Source organism: Frankliniella occidentalis, unplaced genomic scaffold (assembly GCF_000697945.3).
Source record: "Frankliniella occidentalis isolate FOCC.00 unplaced genomic scaffold, Focc_3.1 Scaffold623, whole genome shotgun sequence".
Classification (NCBI taxonomy): Eukaryota; Metazoa; Arthropoda; class Insecta; order Thysanoptera; family Thripidae; genus Frankliniella; species Frankliniella occidentalis.
The window spans coordinates 13,101-32,210 of NW_026267738.1; the positions used below are offsets into that span (position 1 = coordinate 13,101).

Here is a 19,110-nt window from a genome sequence, read left to right on the forward strand (position 1 = left end):
CTCCAGCCGCCCCTGCCAGGCGCCCGCTCGCCCCCCACCCCCAGCACCTGCACCCGGTCCGACCAACTTGCACCCTGGTTGTTCCCTCCCCGACGCAGGTGGACCCGGAGGCGCCAAGGGAGGCGCGTTCGCAGGAGCTTCCGCTCCGATCAGGGGCCGCGGCATCTTGAACCCGGCCGCCATCGGCGGCACGAGGGTACCGCTGTGCGGAGCCTGTAACCAGCAGATCAGGTACTACAGCGTGTCGCCTCGCCACGCCTCGCCACGCCGCATGAGAGTAACGCAAATGTGTGAAGCCCGTGCTCTGCCTGTGTGAAGTGTGAGACGCAGTCGTCCCCGTTGTTGTATTGATAAAGAGCCTTTCCTCGAATTGCACTAAAGTAGTGGCAGTGGCATGTAGTTGTAGTTGTCAGCAATTTTAATCCATCGCCTATTTTGAACTTGTTGTGTCATGTTTTAGCACTAACAGACGTTGTGAGAGGAATCGCTTGTGTTTGGCTTTAACTGCACGGCTGTGTCGTCGTTGTTGTTAACAGTTATCCGAGATGCCTTGGACAGGGATGAGTACCCGTTCTGCACCAAATGCAATTCGGAAATTAAGAGGTAAGGAGCGCTAGAGACGTTGATGACGGTTCAGAATTCAGGTTTAGACCCATGGATTCGTATGTGTTGTGTATTAAGATGTACTACTTGTTACATCTGAGGTTGAGTTATAGAAACCATTAATGCGCTCTCGTCGAGACAAGGTTTCATGGTATGGATAGGGAGAAGACGGGAAGAAAATGCCAAACCTTCAATTGCTTTCATGGCACGCTTTCTAAAAAAATTTGTAAAGAAGAACATTTCCTGAAAACAAGGCTGACGGCATGTTTTCCCTGCTGTTCCCAATACCATGAGAATATCTAACTTTGAAAGTAGGCTTACTTATTTTCATGTATTAAGCTCAACAAGTTTTAAGAAATGCTGTGCTTTTTCAGGGGACCGTTCATCACGGCCCTCGGCAAGATCTGGTGCCCCCACCACTTCACTTGCAGCAACTCGAAGTGCCAGCGCCCTCTGCAGGACATCGGCTTTGTCGAAGAGAAGGGCATGCTCTACTGCGAGTACTGCTTCGAACAGTTCATCGCACCACCCTGTGACAAATGCGGACACAAAATTAAGGGGGTAAGTTTGTCATGAGATTATTCCAGGTGGCCGACTCACGCCGCCCACTTTCGTTGTTGTACTGTACCGCATGCATGGGTGCGGGCGAGTTTGCCTCCTCTCTCCCCACGGCTCCTTTTGGTCCCGTACGAGTAGGCAACCCGCCTGTACGCGTGCATGCGGTGCAGCCCAACTACGAGAGAGTGCGGGGCAACTGGTAAAGTACGATTATTATTTTTTTCAGGATTGCCTGAACGCGATTGGCAAGCACTTCCACCCCGAATGCTTCAACTGCGTCTATTGCGGTAAACTGTTCGGAAACAGCCCCTTCTTCCTCGAGGACGGCCAACCCTACTGCGAAAACGGTATACGTCATAAACCCCAGGGGGGGGGGGGGGGGGTGGCTAAACATTTTATTGGCCATTAAAACTTATTTTGATTTGTTTTTTTTCAGACTGGAATGAGCTGTTCACCACAAAATGCTTTGCTTGTGGATTCCCCATCGAAGCAGGAGACCGCTGGGTTGAAGCGCTGTCCAACAACTACCACAGCCAATGCTTCAACTGCAGCGTAAGTATATTATAACTACCCTGCTAAGGGACCTTAGACGAAATTGCATACCAAGTTTGGTGATAGTTAAGGACTATAAATTTTGGTCATGAGAGTTACAATATTCTGATAAATTCTTTTTATATCTTTCATCGAAGGGGAGGAATTAGAAATCCAACTTTTTGCCATAGATGTTTCTGAATCAGTTTTCAATTCTCCTTCCAATGGTGCAGGCAGTTTTGACGCTACTTCAAAGATTCATAGTTTTACTTATACCCCCTCTCAAAGATGCAGTTTTTGCATCAAAATTTTAGGAATTTATAGATAAAGATTATAGATTATAGACGTGATTATAAGTGATTATAGGGTCTTGTACTTTTGATTATACGAGTTGTAGACCCCTCGTACCCAACCCATCCTCGTTCTCCTCTCCTTTTGTGATCAGTGCTTACACTTACTCCGTGTTTTCGTTGCAGATGTGCAAGAAGAACCTGGAGGGACAGAGCTTCTTCGCCAAGGGAGGACGGCCTTTCTGCAAAAACCACGCTCGTTAAGATGCCAGGGAAGGACCACCACTCCACGCCTCGCGCTGCCATGACGACCACCACCGACACCACCTTGATGGCAGCGCCCACCCACCTCCTGCAGCTGGCACTGGTGCTGCAGATGGTGCTGCCAGCTGCGGGTGCCAACCGAAACGCACCATGCCCTTATCGCCCCGTGCCCGTGTGAGAGAGTGAGAGGAGTGTATGTGTGAGTGCGTGTGTGAGAGAGAGAGGCTGCGAGGGGACCCCGGTCTGGCGGGGTACCCCACTGTGGGCACCGCTCTGGGGCCCCACAGCGGAGGGCAGTCGTCGGCCCGCTCGAAAAAATGTCGAGGAAGTATCACAAAACTTACATTTAACTAGATTTAGCTTTGGTTTAAAATTGAGCTCAAAAGCGGGCGAGGGCTGCGCCTGTGCGTCTTTTTACCGCCACCTGAGTGGGGACAGAGACTGTTTCTTCCGTCCTAACTGTACACACACAACAAGCTGTCTGTTCTCCGGTGAACTGACCCGCCCCAACCCTCGCCGCTGGGCAGCACGCGCGGCCTCGGCCCCCGCCCCGTCCCCTGCCGCGCCGCGGTCCGAGAGAGGCGTCGGCGTGGTCTTGGACACCGTCAAGGACGCCGTCAAGGCCACCGCCGACCCCTTCGCAGCCACGCGATGAACTTTGCGAATTAGCCCCGCACAAAAAATGACGACGTGAATGAGTGTGCTTCGGATACGATTTTCGTCGCCGAATTGTTATGGTTTTATTTTTGGGATTAACTCATCGAGCCCATTAATTAATTCGCTAAAATGAATTGTTTCCGCTAGGGAGAGCTTGTTATCTTTAAGGTATGTCCTTACAAAACTAATACAGCTTTCATACCTGGAATTTTATGTCATTGAAACTCTGCTTTTGCTGTAGAAATCTCTATTTTTTTTCTTTTTCTTCACACACTTTTCATTCTTCTTTAATGTCTCAATATAGTTACGAAAACGCTTTAAGAAAACAAATAAAAAAGAAAAGTAAACAAATTTTGTGAAAGTAACACTTACATTAGGATGTCGAGAGTGAGATGAGGATTGTCTACATATTTAATTATTAAGGAACTCACCTGTGCCAAAGACTCAACTAAGTCATCATATATTGACAGGTATGAAAAGACTAAATGTTTTACCCATCATGATTTTGTTTTGAGACCCACTCAGTATCTTGTGTTTTGGGTATAAGCCATTATTTGTTATGTTTTAAAGTGTGTCATCAATGGCTTAAATTTATCTGTAATTTTCCACAATGAACAGACCTTATCAACTTAGAGTCTGATAGTAATGTGACAACAACACCTATATAAGGGGTTTCAAATAAAAAGCTATTTGTCTAAAGATTTTTTAGTACATTTTTTTATTTTCCTTCTGCACAACCAACCGTGTTTTCAGTTCCTGAGAAATAAAGCAACCACACTGAAAAGCGATGTTAATATCACATAAATAGCATTTTTCTTCTCAATAAGAGATCAAAGGAAAATCCTTACACAGAAAATATCACACTTGCACTTCACACATAAGAATGTCCAAAGTAAAAATAAATTCAATAAACAAAGTCTCATAAAAAAAATCGATAAAAGGTCACACCTTAAATACATTTTCAGTGCACTTTATTTTGGCTGCTTTTAGCCCACGCGGACAGTGTGTACCATTGGCACGGAGTACAGTATGTTGAGGAAAGCGCTGCTAACCAACGTCACGGCTCTTTTCACTGTCCGGGCGCGCGCGCGCAGCCCGCCCAGCAGGGATTTCCGATTGTAGCGCGCTTCAGTCTGGCGTCCCCGCCGGCGCCCCTCGGCCTTGTCGTCCTGCTCCGCCTCGCGCCTGCGCTTGAGGTTGGTATAGGCGTACATGTAGCAGGCGGGCGTGTCGCTCACCGTGTGCACCCGGTGGAAGGCCCTGCTCGGCACGGGCGCGCTCGCCCCCGCCTCCAGGGTCATGTTGGCGCGGCGGACGTGCGGGGCGGCGGGGGCGCCCGCCAGGGACGGGTTCAGCTCCAGGACCACGCGCCCGGACAGCACCGTCAGCGTCACGTCCTCCAGCTGGTCCGAGATGTAGTTCTCCAGGTGCAGCCCGGGGAAGTCCGCGACGAAGAGCGCGTCGGAGAAGTTGGACCGCGCCTGCACCTGGCACCAACGGACATGAACAGTTAGCAGTTAGTCACCATGACCACGCCCACTATGCGTAGCTACGCGACGGATCACAACATCGATGGCAACGCTTACCTGCGCCTCCAGCTCGCGGATGCGTCTCCGCATCGGGGACAGCTGGGTGAGCAGCGGCATGACCCAGGGCACCGACTGGAAGGGCGACCACGGCGCGCGCAGCAGGTCCACCCGCGGGTCGAAGATGCGCTGCTGGAAGCGGCCGTTGAGCGAGCACCACACGTCCACGTGCACGGCCAGCTTGTCGGAGGTGAGGCCCGAGAGGGGGCTCGTGGCGCCGCGCGGTCGCCCCTCCCGCTCCCGCCCCAGCTCGGCCAGCAGGTTGCGCTCGACGCACGTCGCGTACTGCTTGGCCATGTCGGCGTGCCGCGCCCACCGGTCCGACACCACCCACGCGTCCGGGTCCAGGAAGTGCTCGCGGCCCGTGTCCTTCTCCACCACCTTGACCACGACGAGGATCGTGTCCCAGGAGTGGATCATCATGTCCCACGAGTAGCCGTAGAGCCCGTTGGTCCACGTGTTGTAGCCCTGCGAACAAAAAGATTGAGTGTCGGAGGCTGCTCGTGTGCTCGGGGTGCCCACGTGACCACCCCAAGCGGTTAAGTGTCGGAGGCTGCTCGTGTGCTCGGGGTGCCCGCGTCACCACCCCAAGTGTTTGAGTCACCCATCCTTACCTTGGTGATAAAGTGCGAGTAGGGCAAGAAGAGCTGGAGGCCGGTGTGGCTGATGAGCAGCACGGCCGTCAAATGATGGTACCAACGCAGGGGCTTCGCAGTGTCCGCCGCCCTGCTTTTCTTGGAGGCGGAGCGGCACTCGTCCACTGCTGTAGGAAAAGACAAAACAATGCACCAGTATGGTCAAATGCACCACAGCACACCAGGCACTTCCGCGACTCGCAGTATCAATGTACGCACCAGGGGAGAGACAGCCAGAGTCGGCGACGAGTTCCCGGTGGCGCTCCGGGTCCAACCACGCCCAGGACGGGCGCTCCTCGGTCTTGTGGGCGCCGCCGCCAGCCTCCTGTGGGGTCCACCAGCCCCGCAGCGCGGCGCACAGCCGTCGGGGCCAGTCGTTGTGGCAGAACAGGGGCATGGTGGCGAGGCAGACGTAGGGAAACATGCCTGGAAGCAACACTAGTTAAAACTACTACCACTGGCCCTACCAGTTACACGAAATTTCAGACAGAAATCTAAATGGGACTCTTTTCGTGTGTTGCTTCAGCACATCCTTTACCCATTTACCTGGATGATGTGCAACCCACTTACCAATCATGAAGAGCCTAGAGTTCATGAGATGAAACATGGCGCAGAAGATGAAGGCCACGGGGCGCGTGGCGTCCAGGTACATCCAGAAGCCGATCGTCAGGTCCAGGGTGAAGCCCGTCACGTGGACGATCCAGTAGTCGACCTGCTCGGGCGAGAGCACCAGCCTACGGAAGAGCGGGGTGGTTCAACATTTCTCCGGGACTCTCAAAGGCGCATATCCGGGCAACCTCGAATGGGGGAGCTTGTTCTCCCTGTATTTCTTATTTAAAGCGGGTTGTAGCACAATTTGCCTACCCATGTATGACGTTATTTTGTCAAATTAGGGGAAAAGGGGGAGGTGGGTGCATCTATATTCGCACTTAGACAGTTAGGCCGTTGTTGTTTTTATTTCTTTCAATGGCGCCTTTCTCTTTGTCCACTTACTTGAAAGGCTCGAACACCCAGTGGTTGTTGAGGTGCCTCATGGGGAAGCCGCCGATCCAGTCCGCGTCCAGCTTCTTGACGCCGGCCAAGAAGTACAGCAGGAAGAACTGCAGCCGCAGCGCGCCGTAGTTCCACAGGGGCACGGGCCGGTCCCGCCACCCGTTGAGCCACGCGTCCACGGACCTGGGACACATGACGGAATGCGAGAGTGAGTGAGTGTCTCATCGACAGTCGTCATGAAACTTTATTTTGGATCGCTTCCGTCTCTTACAGGTAGTGGTGCGCGCTGGAGCGGCTCAGCAGCAAGGCGCAAATGCCGAACAGGTACGAGTGGTTGTTCCAGCGGCTCTTGTCCAGCAGCAGCACGAACCAGTAGGGCGCGGCGAACAGCAGGCAGCTCAGGCGGAAGCGGTAGCCCAGCATCATCCCCACCGCGCCTGCAGAGTCCGTCAGTCAGGAGGTCAGCGAACACCAGCCAAAGCGGGGGGTTTTGGTTTCATTTTGTCTCATCCCGATGCAAGTCTTGCGGCTCTCGCGGCGCGGACTATAATACGTACCCAGCCAGATGACGAAGTAGATGATGCACATCCAGGCGAGCGGGAGTGGCCGCAGGAAGTCGAACAGGGGGAAGTAGCAGCGCTTGGGCGCGCCCCAACGGAGGTCGGCCTCCCCGAGCCCCCGCTCCTCCAACGTGTCTATCGCCATGAGCAGGCCTGGAACAGGCCAGGGCGAGGGAGAGAGAGGTCAAGCTTGAGGAGAGGGTATCGTCCCGACTCACAACATGTCTATGTCATAGACAGCGCAGACACAGCTGCGACGGCCGCTGATAAGGCCTGCCTTGCGTTATCAGTGTTGTTAAAATAATTACAATAAAAATCATCATTAACCTAATGGTTATTGTTACTCCCCGTCTGATCAATAACCGATCCCCGCCCTCCCCTCTTTTCCCCGCGAGCCCAGATATTGATGACTAATTAGACTCGTGGGCTGTCGGAGCGAGAGCCACCACTATCAGGCAAACCACCGCGTCGTCGTGTAGCCGCCGACGCGGACGTGCTGCGGCGCGCGAGGCGTGTACTTACCGAACAGGATCCGGATGACGGCCAGGGATGCGGGGTCAGTGGGCCGGTACAGCATGGCCACGAAGCGCCGCCACGAGCAGAGGTCGGCCGCGTCCACGCCGACCACGGCCCGGAACGACATGCACGAGCCGCCGAGGCCGAGGCCGCCGCCCTGGCACGTGGTCCTCCCCGTCGTCGGATCGGCCTCGCTCTCTTGCTGGAGGACTCCATCCCGGTCGCCGGCCTCCTTGGCGAGGCCCGCCGCGGGCTCGGCGGCGGTGGTGGGGCGACGTCTCACTGCCATCCTGCGAGAGACGCTCTACGTAGTGATGGTCTCGTTAAGGAGGTATGCTTCCTGGTCACGTGGCTCTTCGCGCTCCTCTGTCTTGAGGGGTCGGACGCGGGTGAGAGGGGTCCTGGTGGCCGATCGGGTACCGCCGGGTTGCACCCGCACCGCCGCTCTGCTCCCGCTCGGCACGGCACGCGGCACTGCCCCTCTCTACTGTCCTGTCTTGTCCATCTTGTCTAGCGCTTGCAAGGCCAATGACATTATCGCGCAAATAATCGATAGGGAATTCACCACAACACGACACAGAGAACAACACACAGCGAGGCACCCATGCATGACCCGGCTGTCAGTTTTGTTTACAGAGTTTGGAATGTCTTGATCCGCGACCCGGCCCGGGCCGCAAAAGCTCTGTTGCACCCGTAAGCAGATCGGCGAGGCCGGAGGACGGGAATACCTTCTTGCCGCACGTGTTTTCGAACGCGCCTCTCGACAGTGGGGAGAGCAGGGGGAGGGGAGGGAAGGTCGCTGTTGGACACGTCGCTTATCGCGCCTCCAGATGTTATGTCAGAGAGTCGCACGTCAAACACACGAGCGAAAGAAAGGGGGCATTATTTCGTTTTAGCACCCGCACAGTCGCACTGCTGCCTGTGAACTGGCGGCCGGTAGAGGTCGGCGACCACCACGACCACTGCGACCAGCTGCGATTGGCGACGGTGTGCGCCTCGCGGCGCGATAGCCCCTGGCCCGCCCCCGCCTGCTCCAGCCGCGTCAAGTCACCGCCAGTTGTGTGTGTGTGTGTGTGTGTGTGTGTGTGTGTGTGTGTGTGTGCACCGGCGCGGGCGGCAGCGCTGACGCACTTGTTGTCCTGCAACTACTAACCTCTGGCGCTCATGGAGCTCGGGCGGCTGCGGCTGGTGGTCCCCGGTGCCGATACGGACGTCTCGTGCCTCCTCTTCCACACTGAGACCGGGGCCCGCGCGCCCGGGCCCGGGTCTGGCCAGTGGCTGCTTCGCTCTCTCCGCTCTGCCCTATCCTCCTCTCCCTCCCCTCCTCCCACCCGCAGCGCAGACTGCCCCCTACGCCCTACGCCGCCCCTCCCCTCCACCCCGCTGTCATCGCACCACGCCGCGCCCCACGCTCGATCACCATGAAAAACTTCTCTAGGCTCCCTGTTCGTCCCTTCTTTTCTCCTCTCTTGCCTCCCTCCCCTCTCCCTTCATGTGTCACGCCCCCCCCCTTTTCCCCCTTTCTCCCTCCTGTTTTTTTTTGCCAGGCCATAACACTGTAGGGGTTCTTTTTTCCAGCGCAGCAAAACTGGATCAGGGATCTAAAAGCCACGATAGCGGCAGGAGCCGGAAATTAAATACCGCCCGCCCTTGTCCTCGGCGCTCGCTGTCGCTGTGGGTCCGGCGGCGCGGGGACGTGGGGGGCGACGGAGAGTGTCCCTTTGAACAGAGTGACCCGCGCGATCAGTCACCCGGGCGCGGCATGCCGGCGGTGTGGCCCGGACAGCACCGCCGGCCGAGCCGGCCACCACAGACCATCCATCCAACCACTATGATTCACTTGAGCTACATCGTAACTGTACACTGCCAAACGGCTACTCTGCCGCGAGCTGCGGGGGAGGCGGGAGCGCGGCCCGCGGCCGCGCGGGGCACCCGCCCGCCGCCGTGGCTTTGGGAGTGCTGAGGGGATCCCCGCTCACCCGCGCACACCACAGTATGTGGCTTCGTTCTCAAAGTAGAGCCTCGTCCGTCCCTCCCCGACTTGTCCCCCGACGACCCCGGGCACACGGGCGGCAGGGCGGGGCTCTTTTTGCTCCTCTTTTTTTCCCGCGGGCTGTCAGTGTCAAGTCGGCGAGAGTTTCAGCCCCCCGCACTGAGCCTGTCCGCCCCCTCCCTCCTCTCCGCTGGGGCTCACACGGGGCCGCACGGGCTCTGGCACCCCTCCCCGCCCCCCACCCCCGCCCAGGCGCAGGGCTTGCCTGGCTTTTATACCGGCCCTTGCGGGCGGCCACCCCCTTTGTTAAGAGGCACACCTACTTTATACGGCGGAGTGTGTCTCAGAGCAAGCGCCACGCACTGGGTGGTTCAGAGAAGACGCAGGTGCGAGCGGGTTTGCCTACCCGCTCTGCCCGCTAGCCCCTTGGGTAGGCAAACCCACCCGCCCCTGCGTCTTCTCTGAATCACCCGGTACGGCGAGGCGGGTTTGCCTACTCGCTATCGTCCCGTAAGGCGCCATGTCCCCTTCGGCCCAAAGGGTATGTGCAAACACGTAAACTGGGGCGTTTATTCTCCCTGACTCTCATAACTACGTTGGTGCTGGTGCCATAGGTCCGGTTTGAACGGGTTTGAATCAAGTGCTGAGTTGAGAACACAGTTGAGAACAGTGCGCTTAATCCAAGAACACGCTTTTAACCCCGCCTTCCCCTCATTCTCCTTCTTTTCGTCAGCTTTACCGGAATGCTGTATTGTGCACGGGTACAACCTGTTAGATCGGAAGAGCACACAAAGTGTGACGTGCTTCGAGGGGCTCGTTAATTACTTCAGGAAACCACTCCTCCCGCGGACCCCTCTCCTTGGTTTTGGAGCGGCGGGGGCGGCAGGGTGGGGCAAGGTGGTGGGACCGCGCGGGGGCGGGCGCCGCTGTCGGCGCCGATCAGCGAGATGGGTGCGAGGCCGCCGCACCGTCGCGACGTTCGGCCCGGACCGACCGGGACGAAAACAAGGAAGGGGCGGGTAGTGGCAGGGGGGTCGATCAGAACGCCCGGGCGAAACTTTCTACCTCTCTTTTCTCCCTCTTCCAGAGGTGAAAAGTTTGTGTGGGCCTGGGGCCATATATCTCGTAAATGGTGAGTCGATGACCCCCTCGGAGCGGAGGGCGGCGGCGGCGCGTCGGCGTCGGCGGCGTCGGGGGTGGAGTGCAGGCGGGGCGCCGTCTCCGCTGCCGCCGGAGCTTTAGACGCCGCGTAGACATAAGTTGTCTCCCGCGGCCCGCGAGACTCCGGCTGCACTGCGCCCCTGCGGCCCCCGCGCCACCCTTCGCCGGCCGGCCGGTCGATACCGCATCGCATCACGATGCGGGCGCTGCGTGCGGAGGCTGTATCGCTGCGTCGTGCGTGGCGTCGTCGTGGGGCGTACGTAGGGCCTCCGGCGGAGTGGGCTCCCCCTGCCCAGCCCCCGCCCCCTGGGGAGTGTGCCAAGGCCGTTCAATTATTATAATCGGCCTGGGCCTCCTCCTGAACTCCGTGTGTGATGTTCACTAGAGCGAAGAATGAATTTCCCAGGCCAAAATAACCATGGGTAACCATGGTTATCTTGTTCACTAGGAGCCATAATGTCGTGGTAACTTGCCGATGGATTATGGTTTCCGGTTTCTCAACCATAGTTTTCCCAACCCAGCAAAGCATGGCCAACAGCCAACATATACCCATGTGAGACTCAACGTGTTAACTCGCTCTCGCCGCCACTTTCGACGGCGCTCTCATCGCTCGTATGGTTTGCCTACTCGCTCGGCCCATAAAACAACAAACATTTTTTATTTTCACTAATTTTCAATCGAAATACCATTTTTTCTTATTGTAGACAAGAAGGGAGCGACAGCGAGAGCGATAAGCACTAAGCGGCATTTCCTCGGTTAAAGTAATGCGTTTCGATCGAAAACTGTTTAAAAACTTTTTATCAGCTGTTGTGCGAGTGGGGGATGCGGCGCTGAGAGCGGCAGCTGTTGAAAGCAACTGTTCGCGAACGTATCGCTTCTCAACGTACAAAAACTACGTTTTAAAATACGCGCGCTGTGACTGGAGGACGCCGTTGCCATGACAACTAGCACCGCCCTCTACTATCGAGTAACAGAGCAGGCAACAGCAGCGCCATCTCTAAACAGAACATAACACGAGCGCGCTGAAAACAGTGGTTGTGGTAGTGCATGGTCAAACGAGCCGCATCTTCTAGAAGTTTCGAAGCGTAATTTGTGAAGTTTCTACACAGATTTCTTTCATTTTATAGTTTTGTGGGTGGTGCTCTATCTTATTAATTTTCGTCAAAATGCCATCCAACGATCCAGAGAAATTTGATTCCATGCTGCTGGCAATGGCCCAACAGCATGAGAGTGGTGTCCCAGAGGTATTATTTCATTTTCAGTATATCTATCAATCAGTGCATTCATTGGACGTATTCATGTTTTTCTATATCAAATCATTTCGGTATTTGCCATTCGAGTTTATCTCTAACTCATCAGTACTGTCCATCTATTGCTATACGTCCGTAACATAACCTTGCCAAATCTCATAGTGCCATAGTGATCTAGTCTTAATTTCTTTTAATTTTGTCTATTTCAGATGTTAGACACAATTTTTAGCTTTCTGGCTCGTAAAACGGATTTCTTTATCGGTGGGGAGAAGGGAGCTGCTGAGAAGGTGAGGTCTAATCTTCTATACTTTTGTAGTAATTTGTAGATTTATCATTCAAGTTACTAAATACTTTGTTGTTTATAGATGATACTCGGTAAGTTCCGTGCTCATGAAACAGAAGCCTTAGCTGCTGAGAGTAAGAAGAGGAAAGAAAGAGAAGAGAGCGAGGCCAAGCGGAAGAGCCGCTTAGAACAACGAAGGAAAGAAGAGGAAGAAAACGAAAAGAAAAGACAGGAGTTCTTTAGTAAAAGTTCTAATTCTACTAGTAGTCCTTCCGCTGTCCCTAAAGTTATGGAACTTACTGATGAGGAAGCGGAGAAATTACAGAAAGAACTTGATGTGAGTTTTAATTATTTTAGCGGCAGTACCTTATGTCATTGAAATTCTATCTGTATATACCTCTTATTGTCTTTTTCCATCTGACAGAAAAAGAATGAAGCCCCTACATCTAGTACTAGTAAAACTCCTGCGGAAGGTGGAGATGGTGATAAAACGAAAGATGATGATGAAGAGGAAGAAGATCCAAAAGAGAAAGGAAAGCTGAAGCCCAATGCTGGTAATGGCTGTGACATGTCGAACTACAGATGGACTCAGACTCTAAGTGAATTGGAGGTAAGTGTTCTCAGTGGGTTTGGGTTTATAGATATCTATCACAATCACAACTCGAAACACTTTATTGCAAGTATCATAGAGTATAATAAAAATCAGAATACATGATAAATAATATTGACTTGTGAAGCTGAAACTATTCTCTTATTGCCATGGAGATAATCAGCTTCTTGTGATCATGCATGAGAAAATAATGGTATTCCACAGTAATTTTACAACCAATGTGTTTTTTTGGAAAAGAAGTACTTTTTTTCATCTGGATGAAGCTTGTTGTACTGTAACTCAGTATCTGTTTCAAACCTTTGACATCCTTCCACAGTTAGAATGATGTATTTGTTTTGATCTAGTTTGGTATTCAAATATAGGGAGACGCGATATCAAATGTCTAAATCTCTTAGAGGTTTATCTGAATCGCCTTTCTTGAGGATTTTAATCCTTCATTGAATATAGATAATTTATTCTCAAACTTTTAAAATTTTCACACATACACATTCACACAAAGTCACACACTAGTAAATTAAATGGCTGGTATCAGGAGAAAAGGAAGCTCAGCCTCTCAAAACTTTCAACTATTTTAAGCTGCCATATCTTCAACAGCAGAGATTATTACATTTCATTCATCACAATTAAAACATTGAACTTAATTAATTTATCAAAATTTCTCACCATGCTGAATTTGAATGTTTTGCCATCAAGCATTACAGTCAGCAGAGCCATCTTCCCTCCATATCACAGTTTATAAAGAAATCTATCATTCATCGTTACTTCCTTGGATTCTTTTGATATGTAGTGCATAGCAGTACCTTTGAATATCAAGATTGCTGCTTGAAAGAGTCAGTTTACCCTTTGTAAGTTTTTGTCTCAAATATTTGGCGCATGTCAGAATTGATTTTTTGCCTGTTTAGTCTCTGACCCTGGTAGAAACTCCATTGATTAACTGTATTATCTTTCAAATTTGTAACACAATTTGCATATCTTTTCAGAATTTAATACTTTTTCTTGGCACAAGTGGAACATAAATTATATTTGGTTTCTTTCAATAACGCAACGGTTGACCCCTAGTTTGTTTGACAGAAATGAATTTGAGACTTGTTTACTCTTTAACATTGCAGCTTTTGCTTATTCTATTGAATCTCTAGTTCACTTTTTCCCTTTTTATTATTCCTCCAAATATTTATCTGAAACTCTCTTATATTTCTATAATTTTTCTTTGTGGCTCTCACTTCACCTTACTTTTGCAAAACCAGAATAGGTGGTTTTGTAAAGGTAAGTTGCAAGGAGATTTAGGCAGCTTGCATTTTCATATCAAAGCACAAGAAATCTTAAAATTATCTAATACAATACTATAGAGTACTGGAGCTGATTCATAATTTAGCTCTCCTCTGCTATATTCAGTGACAATAAATAACAATATATAACTTAGAATATGTTCTTTGAGTATTTAAAAAGGGGAAACGTTTCATAATACTAGTGATGTAGATGTCATGTCTTGATCACAATTTAAAGAGGAGCAGTAAGGTACTAAAAGTCCTTTTCTTAGCACATAATTTTTGATGCAATTTTAACACTGGGATATGAGCTGTTGTTCCTCTTAAGAGTAGAAGGTCTCTACATGACTTGAAGACTTCTCGCTCGCACTGCAACAGATGATACGTGTTATGAAATACTTTTGCAGACAAGGTGATTGTATGTATAGTCCCTGTTTTACTTACTCTCCATGTAAAATACCGCGCCAAAGATTCCAAGGGAGATGATGCATGACATGGAGAGTACAAGTGCCGTGAGGCGGTGGGACCTGCAGCAGCACTTGGGGAGAGGTTTTTCAGTACGTCTAGTTATTCCATTAACAACTGTGAAGTGGGTTGACGACGCCACTGACAACGTGTCGAGCGGCTTTCCGAGCTTGTCGTTTGGGTGTAGTGATTCCAGGCGTAGCGCTGCAAGGTTGGCAGCTGTGAGGAGCAGTGCTCCTGACGATCCACTCTGCAACAAAGTGTGTTAGAATAACATGAGTGGCGGGCTGAGCCTCTCCAGTCGGGTGGTTGGATCTCCACCGTGCAGCTCTGCGGTCGCTCGTCGCCGGGCCGGCAGAGGCTCACCTGCGTGCTGTTGTTGCTGCTGCTGGCCATGCTGGACGAGCTGGAGCAGTGGCTGGAGCCCTGGGAGGACGTGGAGTGCCTGCCGTGGCACAGGCAGCCGCCGCCGCTCCCCTTGCCTTTGGCGCCGCCGCAGACGCCGCTGCCCCTGCCGCAGCCGCAGCAGCCGCTGCCGCTGGCGGACGCGGCCGAGCCCGAGGCGCCGCTCAGGGAGGGCCGCGGGATGTGCCAGCCGCCCGGCGCGCCCAGGGCCTGGCCCAGGGGCAGCGGCAGCGGCAGGGGCAGCCCGAGGCCGTCATCGGCGTGCTCCATCTGCAACACAAACAGAGGGATGGTCAGTCAGGGCTGTCATCTTGTCGAGCAGAGTCGCCGAGCGTCCAACATTGTCCCCGCCGCGCCCAAGCGGCTGCTTTCGGTCGGCTCAGCTACGCCTGGTATCGGTGGCCGCAGTTTGGCATTCCCTCCCCATCCCTGCGCCTTGTGTGGGCAGGAGCCTCGGCGGGCGCGCTGCTGCTGCCGCGACCCCGCCCCCGACACTTGCCGCGCTCGGCTTTAGCGTCGTGTGTTTCGCAATGATATACTGCCAGCGTCGTGGCCCGGCTCCAGAGCCTCGCGACCGTCCGCTTCCCCTCAAAAAACGAAGCGGTCATGCGTGTGCCTAAAATCCTCGTGGTGTTCGATCTGCCCGGGTCGAGCGGGCCGGGGATGGGGGAGGTTCTGGTACAGTCCCTAGGGGCCCCGCACCTCGGTGCGACAAGTGCGGCTCCACACGGGGAGAAACAGACTTCAGCTGAGCTGCCAAATCTTAACTGAAACCATTAGCTGTTTTTGGATTGTGGATAGCTCATCTGATACCCCCACCAAGAAATACTGGGCAGCATTGAATTGGCTATCTCTGCCAATAAAACTTAGCTGTCCTACCTTTGGCATAGTATATCTGCATAGCCAATCGATTAGCACATATATGGCGGTCCAGTCGTGAAGACGTCTGACTACTTTCTTTACGCATGATTGCGGATTGACTGCTATACTCAATCATTTGGAGACTTGTGCGGCAATGTGTGAAAATTCGCACATATACTCACTTCAGTGCACGAATGGGCATTCACAAACTTTGCGTTTCCAGTGTGTAGCATGCATGTAACAAAGATGACGTGTATATTTTTGTCCGTGCACGCCTGTTTTGGCCGGGGCCGGCCGGGGCTGGCCCGGGGGCGGGGGCCGTCATCTAGCCGTTCCGGGAGCCGGGCGGGCCGTGGGGCGGCTGGCCCCGGGAGGGAACAGGTCTGTCGCGCCGCCCGCTCATTCATCGGGCGCGCATCCATTGAGCCCCGCCGGGCGCGCCGCTATCGGCCCCAGCGGGCGGAGGAGGAGGAAAGTTTGCACGGCCCTCTCTCTCTCTCTCTAAGCTTCCGGTCCGGTGTGTGTGTGTTGCAGCTGCGCGTGCCCGTGTCGGCGCCGTTCGCCATCCGATCGCGGGACGTGGTCGTCAACATCCAGAAGAAGCACCTCACGATCGGCCTCAAGGGCCAGCCGCCCATCATCGACGGCGACCTGCCGCACGAGGTGAAGCTCGAGGAGAGCACCTGGCTGCTGGAGGACAACGCCACCGTCATCGTCAACATAGAGAAGGTAAAGAGGTTCAAATACACGAGGAAAAAGGGGGTGCTTTAGAGCCAAGGAAGTAGTTTATTTGGTGACAGACAACTAATCCGCTGTAGTAGCTAAAAATTAGTTGCGAGAGCATGCAGCTAACTTGTCAGTTTAAACGTGTTGGCTACCGTAGCAATAGCTACTCTGTAGCATCTCTTAGGTCTGGGAAGTAATTGTTAGTTCCCACTGCTTGTTTTGAATTTGAATTTTGAATTGTCTGTCACCAAATCAACTTATTTCTTAGCTCTGCGACAGCCACTTTTTTTTTGTGTGCATCCCTTTGCATTCTGTGGTATCTGGAAAAAGCGTCTTCCCTCACGTATTTGACTTGTCCTTGTCCCGCAGGTCAACAAGATGGAGTGGTGGAACAAACTGGTGACCTCGGACCCCGAGATCTCGACGAAAAAGATCAACCCCGAGCCCAGCAAGCTGTCGGACCTGGACGGCGACACGCGCGGGCTCGTGGAGAAGATGATGTACGACCAGCGGCAGCGCGAGCTCGGCCTGCCCACCAGCGACGAAGCCAAGAAGCAGGAGACCATCAGGAAGTGAGTCATACTGCAGCACAATCGATGTTGGTGGAGGGTTCCGCATAATCTTTGAAATCCCCCCAAAACTTTGAAACGTTTCCTCGATTCGAATTCGAATTGTGTATTCGCCACTCCATCTGCGGATGGGGATTCCCTCTTACTAGGGATCTTCTAGAAAGTGCGTCCGTCTTCTCGGCTTTGTGCGACAAAGTACGGGAGCTCGGCGCCTGCGAAACTCACAGTAGGCCACCCCGCAGTACACGCATGTGCTGTAGGCAAGATGTTGCCTACGTACCAGGCGTTATGAGAACTTGCAGTGGCTGAACTGGGCAGTTTCGTGACGGCAAATGACGAACTTATTTCTGGATGAGCCCCTAGGCAGTTTGCGTGCAAATGAAGCACAGGTGGTATGGGGACTATACATAGACGCGCTAGTTTCCAGCGCCCGTGACGGGTCCAAGGAGTGGTAGGTCGCCCAGGAGGCCCCCGAGGCCGCCCTGTCGACCTGCCAAGGAAGCTGGGAGCTATCGAAACGTCTTGAATCCCCCCCCCCCTCCCCCGATAGCAGCGTCTGACGCGTTGCCGCTTCGCGGCTGTTACAGGTTCATGGAGCAGCACCCCGAAATGGACTTCTCCAAATGCAAGTTCAACTGAGCCGACCGTTGGCGCTATTTCGTCGCTACATTCCCGTCGTGCCGCCGACCACCGGACTGACGCTCGCGTCAAATTTCTTTTTAGTCATGCTAATTTTGTGATATTCGTTTTTTGCTCGTGTGGCAGTCCGCCTCTGACTCCAATTGATACCGCGTTGCGCGCGAGTATGTTTTTGTATAAGCCTCGCGCACTGACTGCTCTCGCCCTCACCATTTGCATTTGAGCGACTTACTTACCCTAAGGTTGTGCAGTGCCTTTTTTTATTCGGAACGAAAACAATCATTGTGCGTTTAGTGTCGTAAGTTACTTCTCGGTTAAGTCTTTAGAAAGTGATCAACTTTACAGGGATTTAAACACGCACATTTTTTTGTGTATTAGTGCGTTACTCAAGCAAGAGCTAGTTAAGTCTTAAGACCTGTTCCCACTTTGTCCTTGTTATCAGCTCGTCTTGATTCTTACACTAGCTCAAACTACCCTTATATATGTATCTGTCTGTGCAAACTTCAAGTTCAAATAACAATAATAATAAATTACAAGTTTTTTTCTTATATCGTATCTTTTTTTGTGGCTAAATAATAAGCGGAGTCGAGCCGCGGGTCGTTTCTCGATGCATTTCTCCAGCCATAGACTGTTCTGCCGCGCCCTGCCCCGTGCGTTGGCCTCTGATAAGAGCCGTCCTTGGCCAGACAAGTGCCGCCCATTAGCTAAGGCGCGGCGGCGGCTCTAGGCCCCGCATTGGTGTGGCGAGCATAGTGTACGGCGGGGCCGCCATGACCTGCCTCACCGCTGCAGATGACATGCACACTGGCTGGCTGGCTCAACCAAACAAGAAGCGAAACAACCGCAGGAGGCCGGGGGCCGGGCCGTAAGGCCGGGCCGGGAGCGGAGCACATTATGCGTTTGTCCCGCCGCGTGCGTCCTCGGGGCCGAGGCCACTTCCTCTAGCAGCGTCTCGGTTCCTATCCGACCCCCTCCTCGGCCTCGGCCAGGCCCCCGGTGTGCGTCTCATCTCATGACTCGCGAGTACGTGTAATTCCTCCTCTCTCTCCATTTCTTTTTTCTTTTGTTTTGGCGTCCCTCCGCCCGCCTCCAGGAGCGCATGCTGCACGCATAGGGCGCCCGAGGCCCAAGGGCATGCCTCGGCGTGCTCGGGAGTATACACGACAAGGGCGGGCGCGGCGGCGCTCCGGGACACTCGCCACTGCACCACCGGCTCGGGCTGTGCGCGGTTTTATTTGAAATTCAGCCTTCCTGAGCGGTGCGGCGTGGCGTGGCGCGCTCGGGACTTGAGCTACAGCAGGCGTCCCATTAATTGCCTGGGCGGCCTAAAACCACCTCTCTGTCTCGCCCGCTGCCGAGAGAAAGAGGCACTCGGTGCTCTGTGACAGAATAAGCTTTCAAACGACGCCGCTCTCTGCCTGCCGAAAGTTAAATGGCGAAGCAGTGAGAGTTTGTTGAACAAGTGAGGGAGCGGGTGGGGGGCTGGGAACGGAGCGGCTGACTAGCTAGTGCCACGAGGGCGCCTGGCAGGTAGGCAAACCATCCGCCACCTGCCACTACCCGGGTGAAAAAACATTCACAGTAAGTTTGTATATAGAGGTATACAAGTAATTGTATAAAGCTGTATAAAGGTAATTGTATTACATTTGGTAAAACTGTCTTACTTTGTCAGTATACCTTTTTATAAAAT

General features: G+C 53.2%; 4 protein-coding genes across 12 annotated transcripts in view; 2 read left to right on the top strand and 2 right to left on the bottom strand.

The window, feature by feature from the left end:
* LOC113218471 (PDZ and LIM domain protein Zasp) overlaps window positions 1-3,604 on the top strand; it is a gene marked incomplete at its 5' end in the record, with an annotated part of 11,252 nt that extends 7,648 nt beyond the window's left edge. For 6 of the 8 annotated variants that reach the window (XM_052275438.1, XM_052275440.1, XM_052275439.1 and 3 more), the window contains 5 exon segments: window positions 99-231; window positions 978-1,164; window positions 1,388-1,508; window positions 1,598-1,713; window positions 2,169-3,604. In XM_052275438.1, the coding sequence (XP_052131398.1) occupies window positions 99-231; window positions 978-1,164; window positions 1,388-1,508; window positions 1,598-1,713; window positions 2,169-2,246 (635 nt within the window). 8 annotated transcript variants of the gene reach the window in all.
* Window positions 3,254-8,495, bottom strand: LOC113201688 (vitamin K-dependent gamma-carboxylase). 2 transcript variants are annotated; one of them, XM_026415513.2, is made up of 10 exons: window positions 8,347-8,495; window positions 7,200-7,483; window positions 6,675-6,830; window positions 6,389-6,554; window positions 6,118-6,300; window positions 5,695-5,858; window positions 5,344-5,550; window positions 5,104-5,249; window positions 4,490-4,957; window positions 3,254-4,390 (listed from the first exon to the last, which is right to left on the bottom strand). In XM_026415513.2, the coding sequence occupies exons 2-10, from the start codon at window positions 7,480-7,482 to the stop codon at window positions 3,890-3,892; spliced, it is 2,274 nt and encodes a 757-aa protein (XP_026271298.1). In that variant the 5' UTR covers window position 7,483; window positions 8,347-8,495; the 3' UTR covers window positions 3,254-3,889. The 2 variants fall into 2 exon arrangements, with proteins under 2 accessions (XP_026271298.1, XP_026271297.1); XM_026415512.2 differs by having other exon boundaries at window positions 5,104-5,252.
* A 2,853-nt stretch (window positions 8,496-11,348) lies between these two features.
* LOC113218458 (nuclear migration protein nudC) lies at window positions 11,349-17,968 on the top strand. Its single transcript, XM_026438826.2, has 7 exons — window positions 11,349-11,591; window positions 11,807-11,884; window positions 11,963-12,217; window positions 12,305-12,490; window positions 16,021-16,215; window positions 16,582-16,784; window positions 17,369-17,968. The coding sequence occupies exons 1-7, from the start codon at window positions 11,514-11,516 to the stop codon at window positions 17,418-17,420; spliced, it is 1,047 nt and encodes a 348-aa protein (XP_026294611.1). The 5' UTR covers window positions 11,349-11,513; the 3' UTR covers window positions 17,421-17,968.
* The window catches only part of LOC113218459 (uncharacterized), a 41,628-nt gene continuing 35,052 nt past the window's right edge, over window positions 12,535-19,110 (bottom strand). The window contains exons 2-4 of the mRNA XM_026438827.2: window positions 14,587-14,895; window positions 14,200-14,470; window positions 12,535-14,124 (exon numbers count right to left, since the gene is read on the bottom strand). Of these exons, the coding sequence (XP_026294612.2) occupies window positions 14,096-14,124; window positions 14,200-14,470; window positions 14,587-14,895 (609 nt within the window). The 3' untranslated portion in view covers window positions 12,535-14,095. The remainder of the gene's footprint in view (window positions 14,125-14,199; window positions 14,471-14,586; window positions 14,896-19,110) is intronic.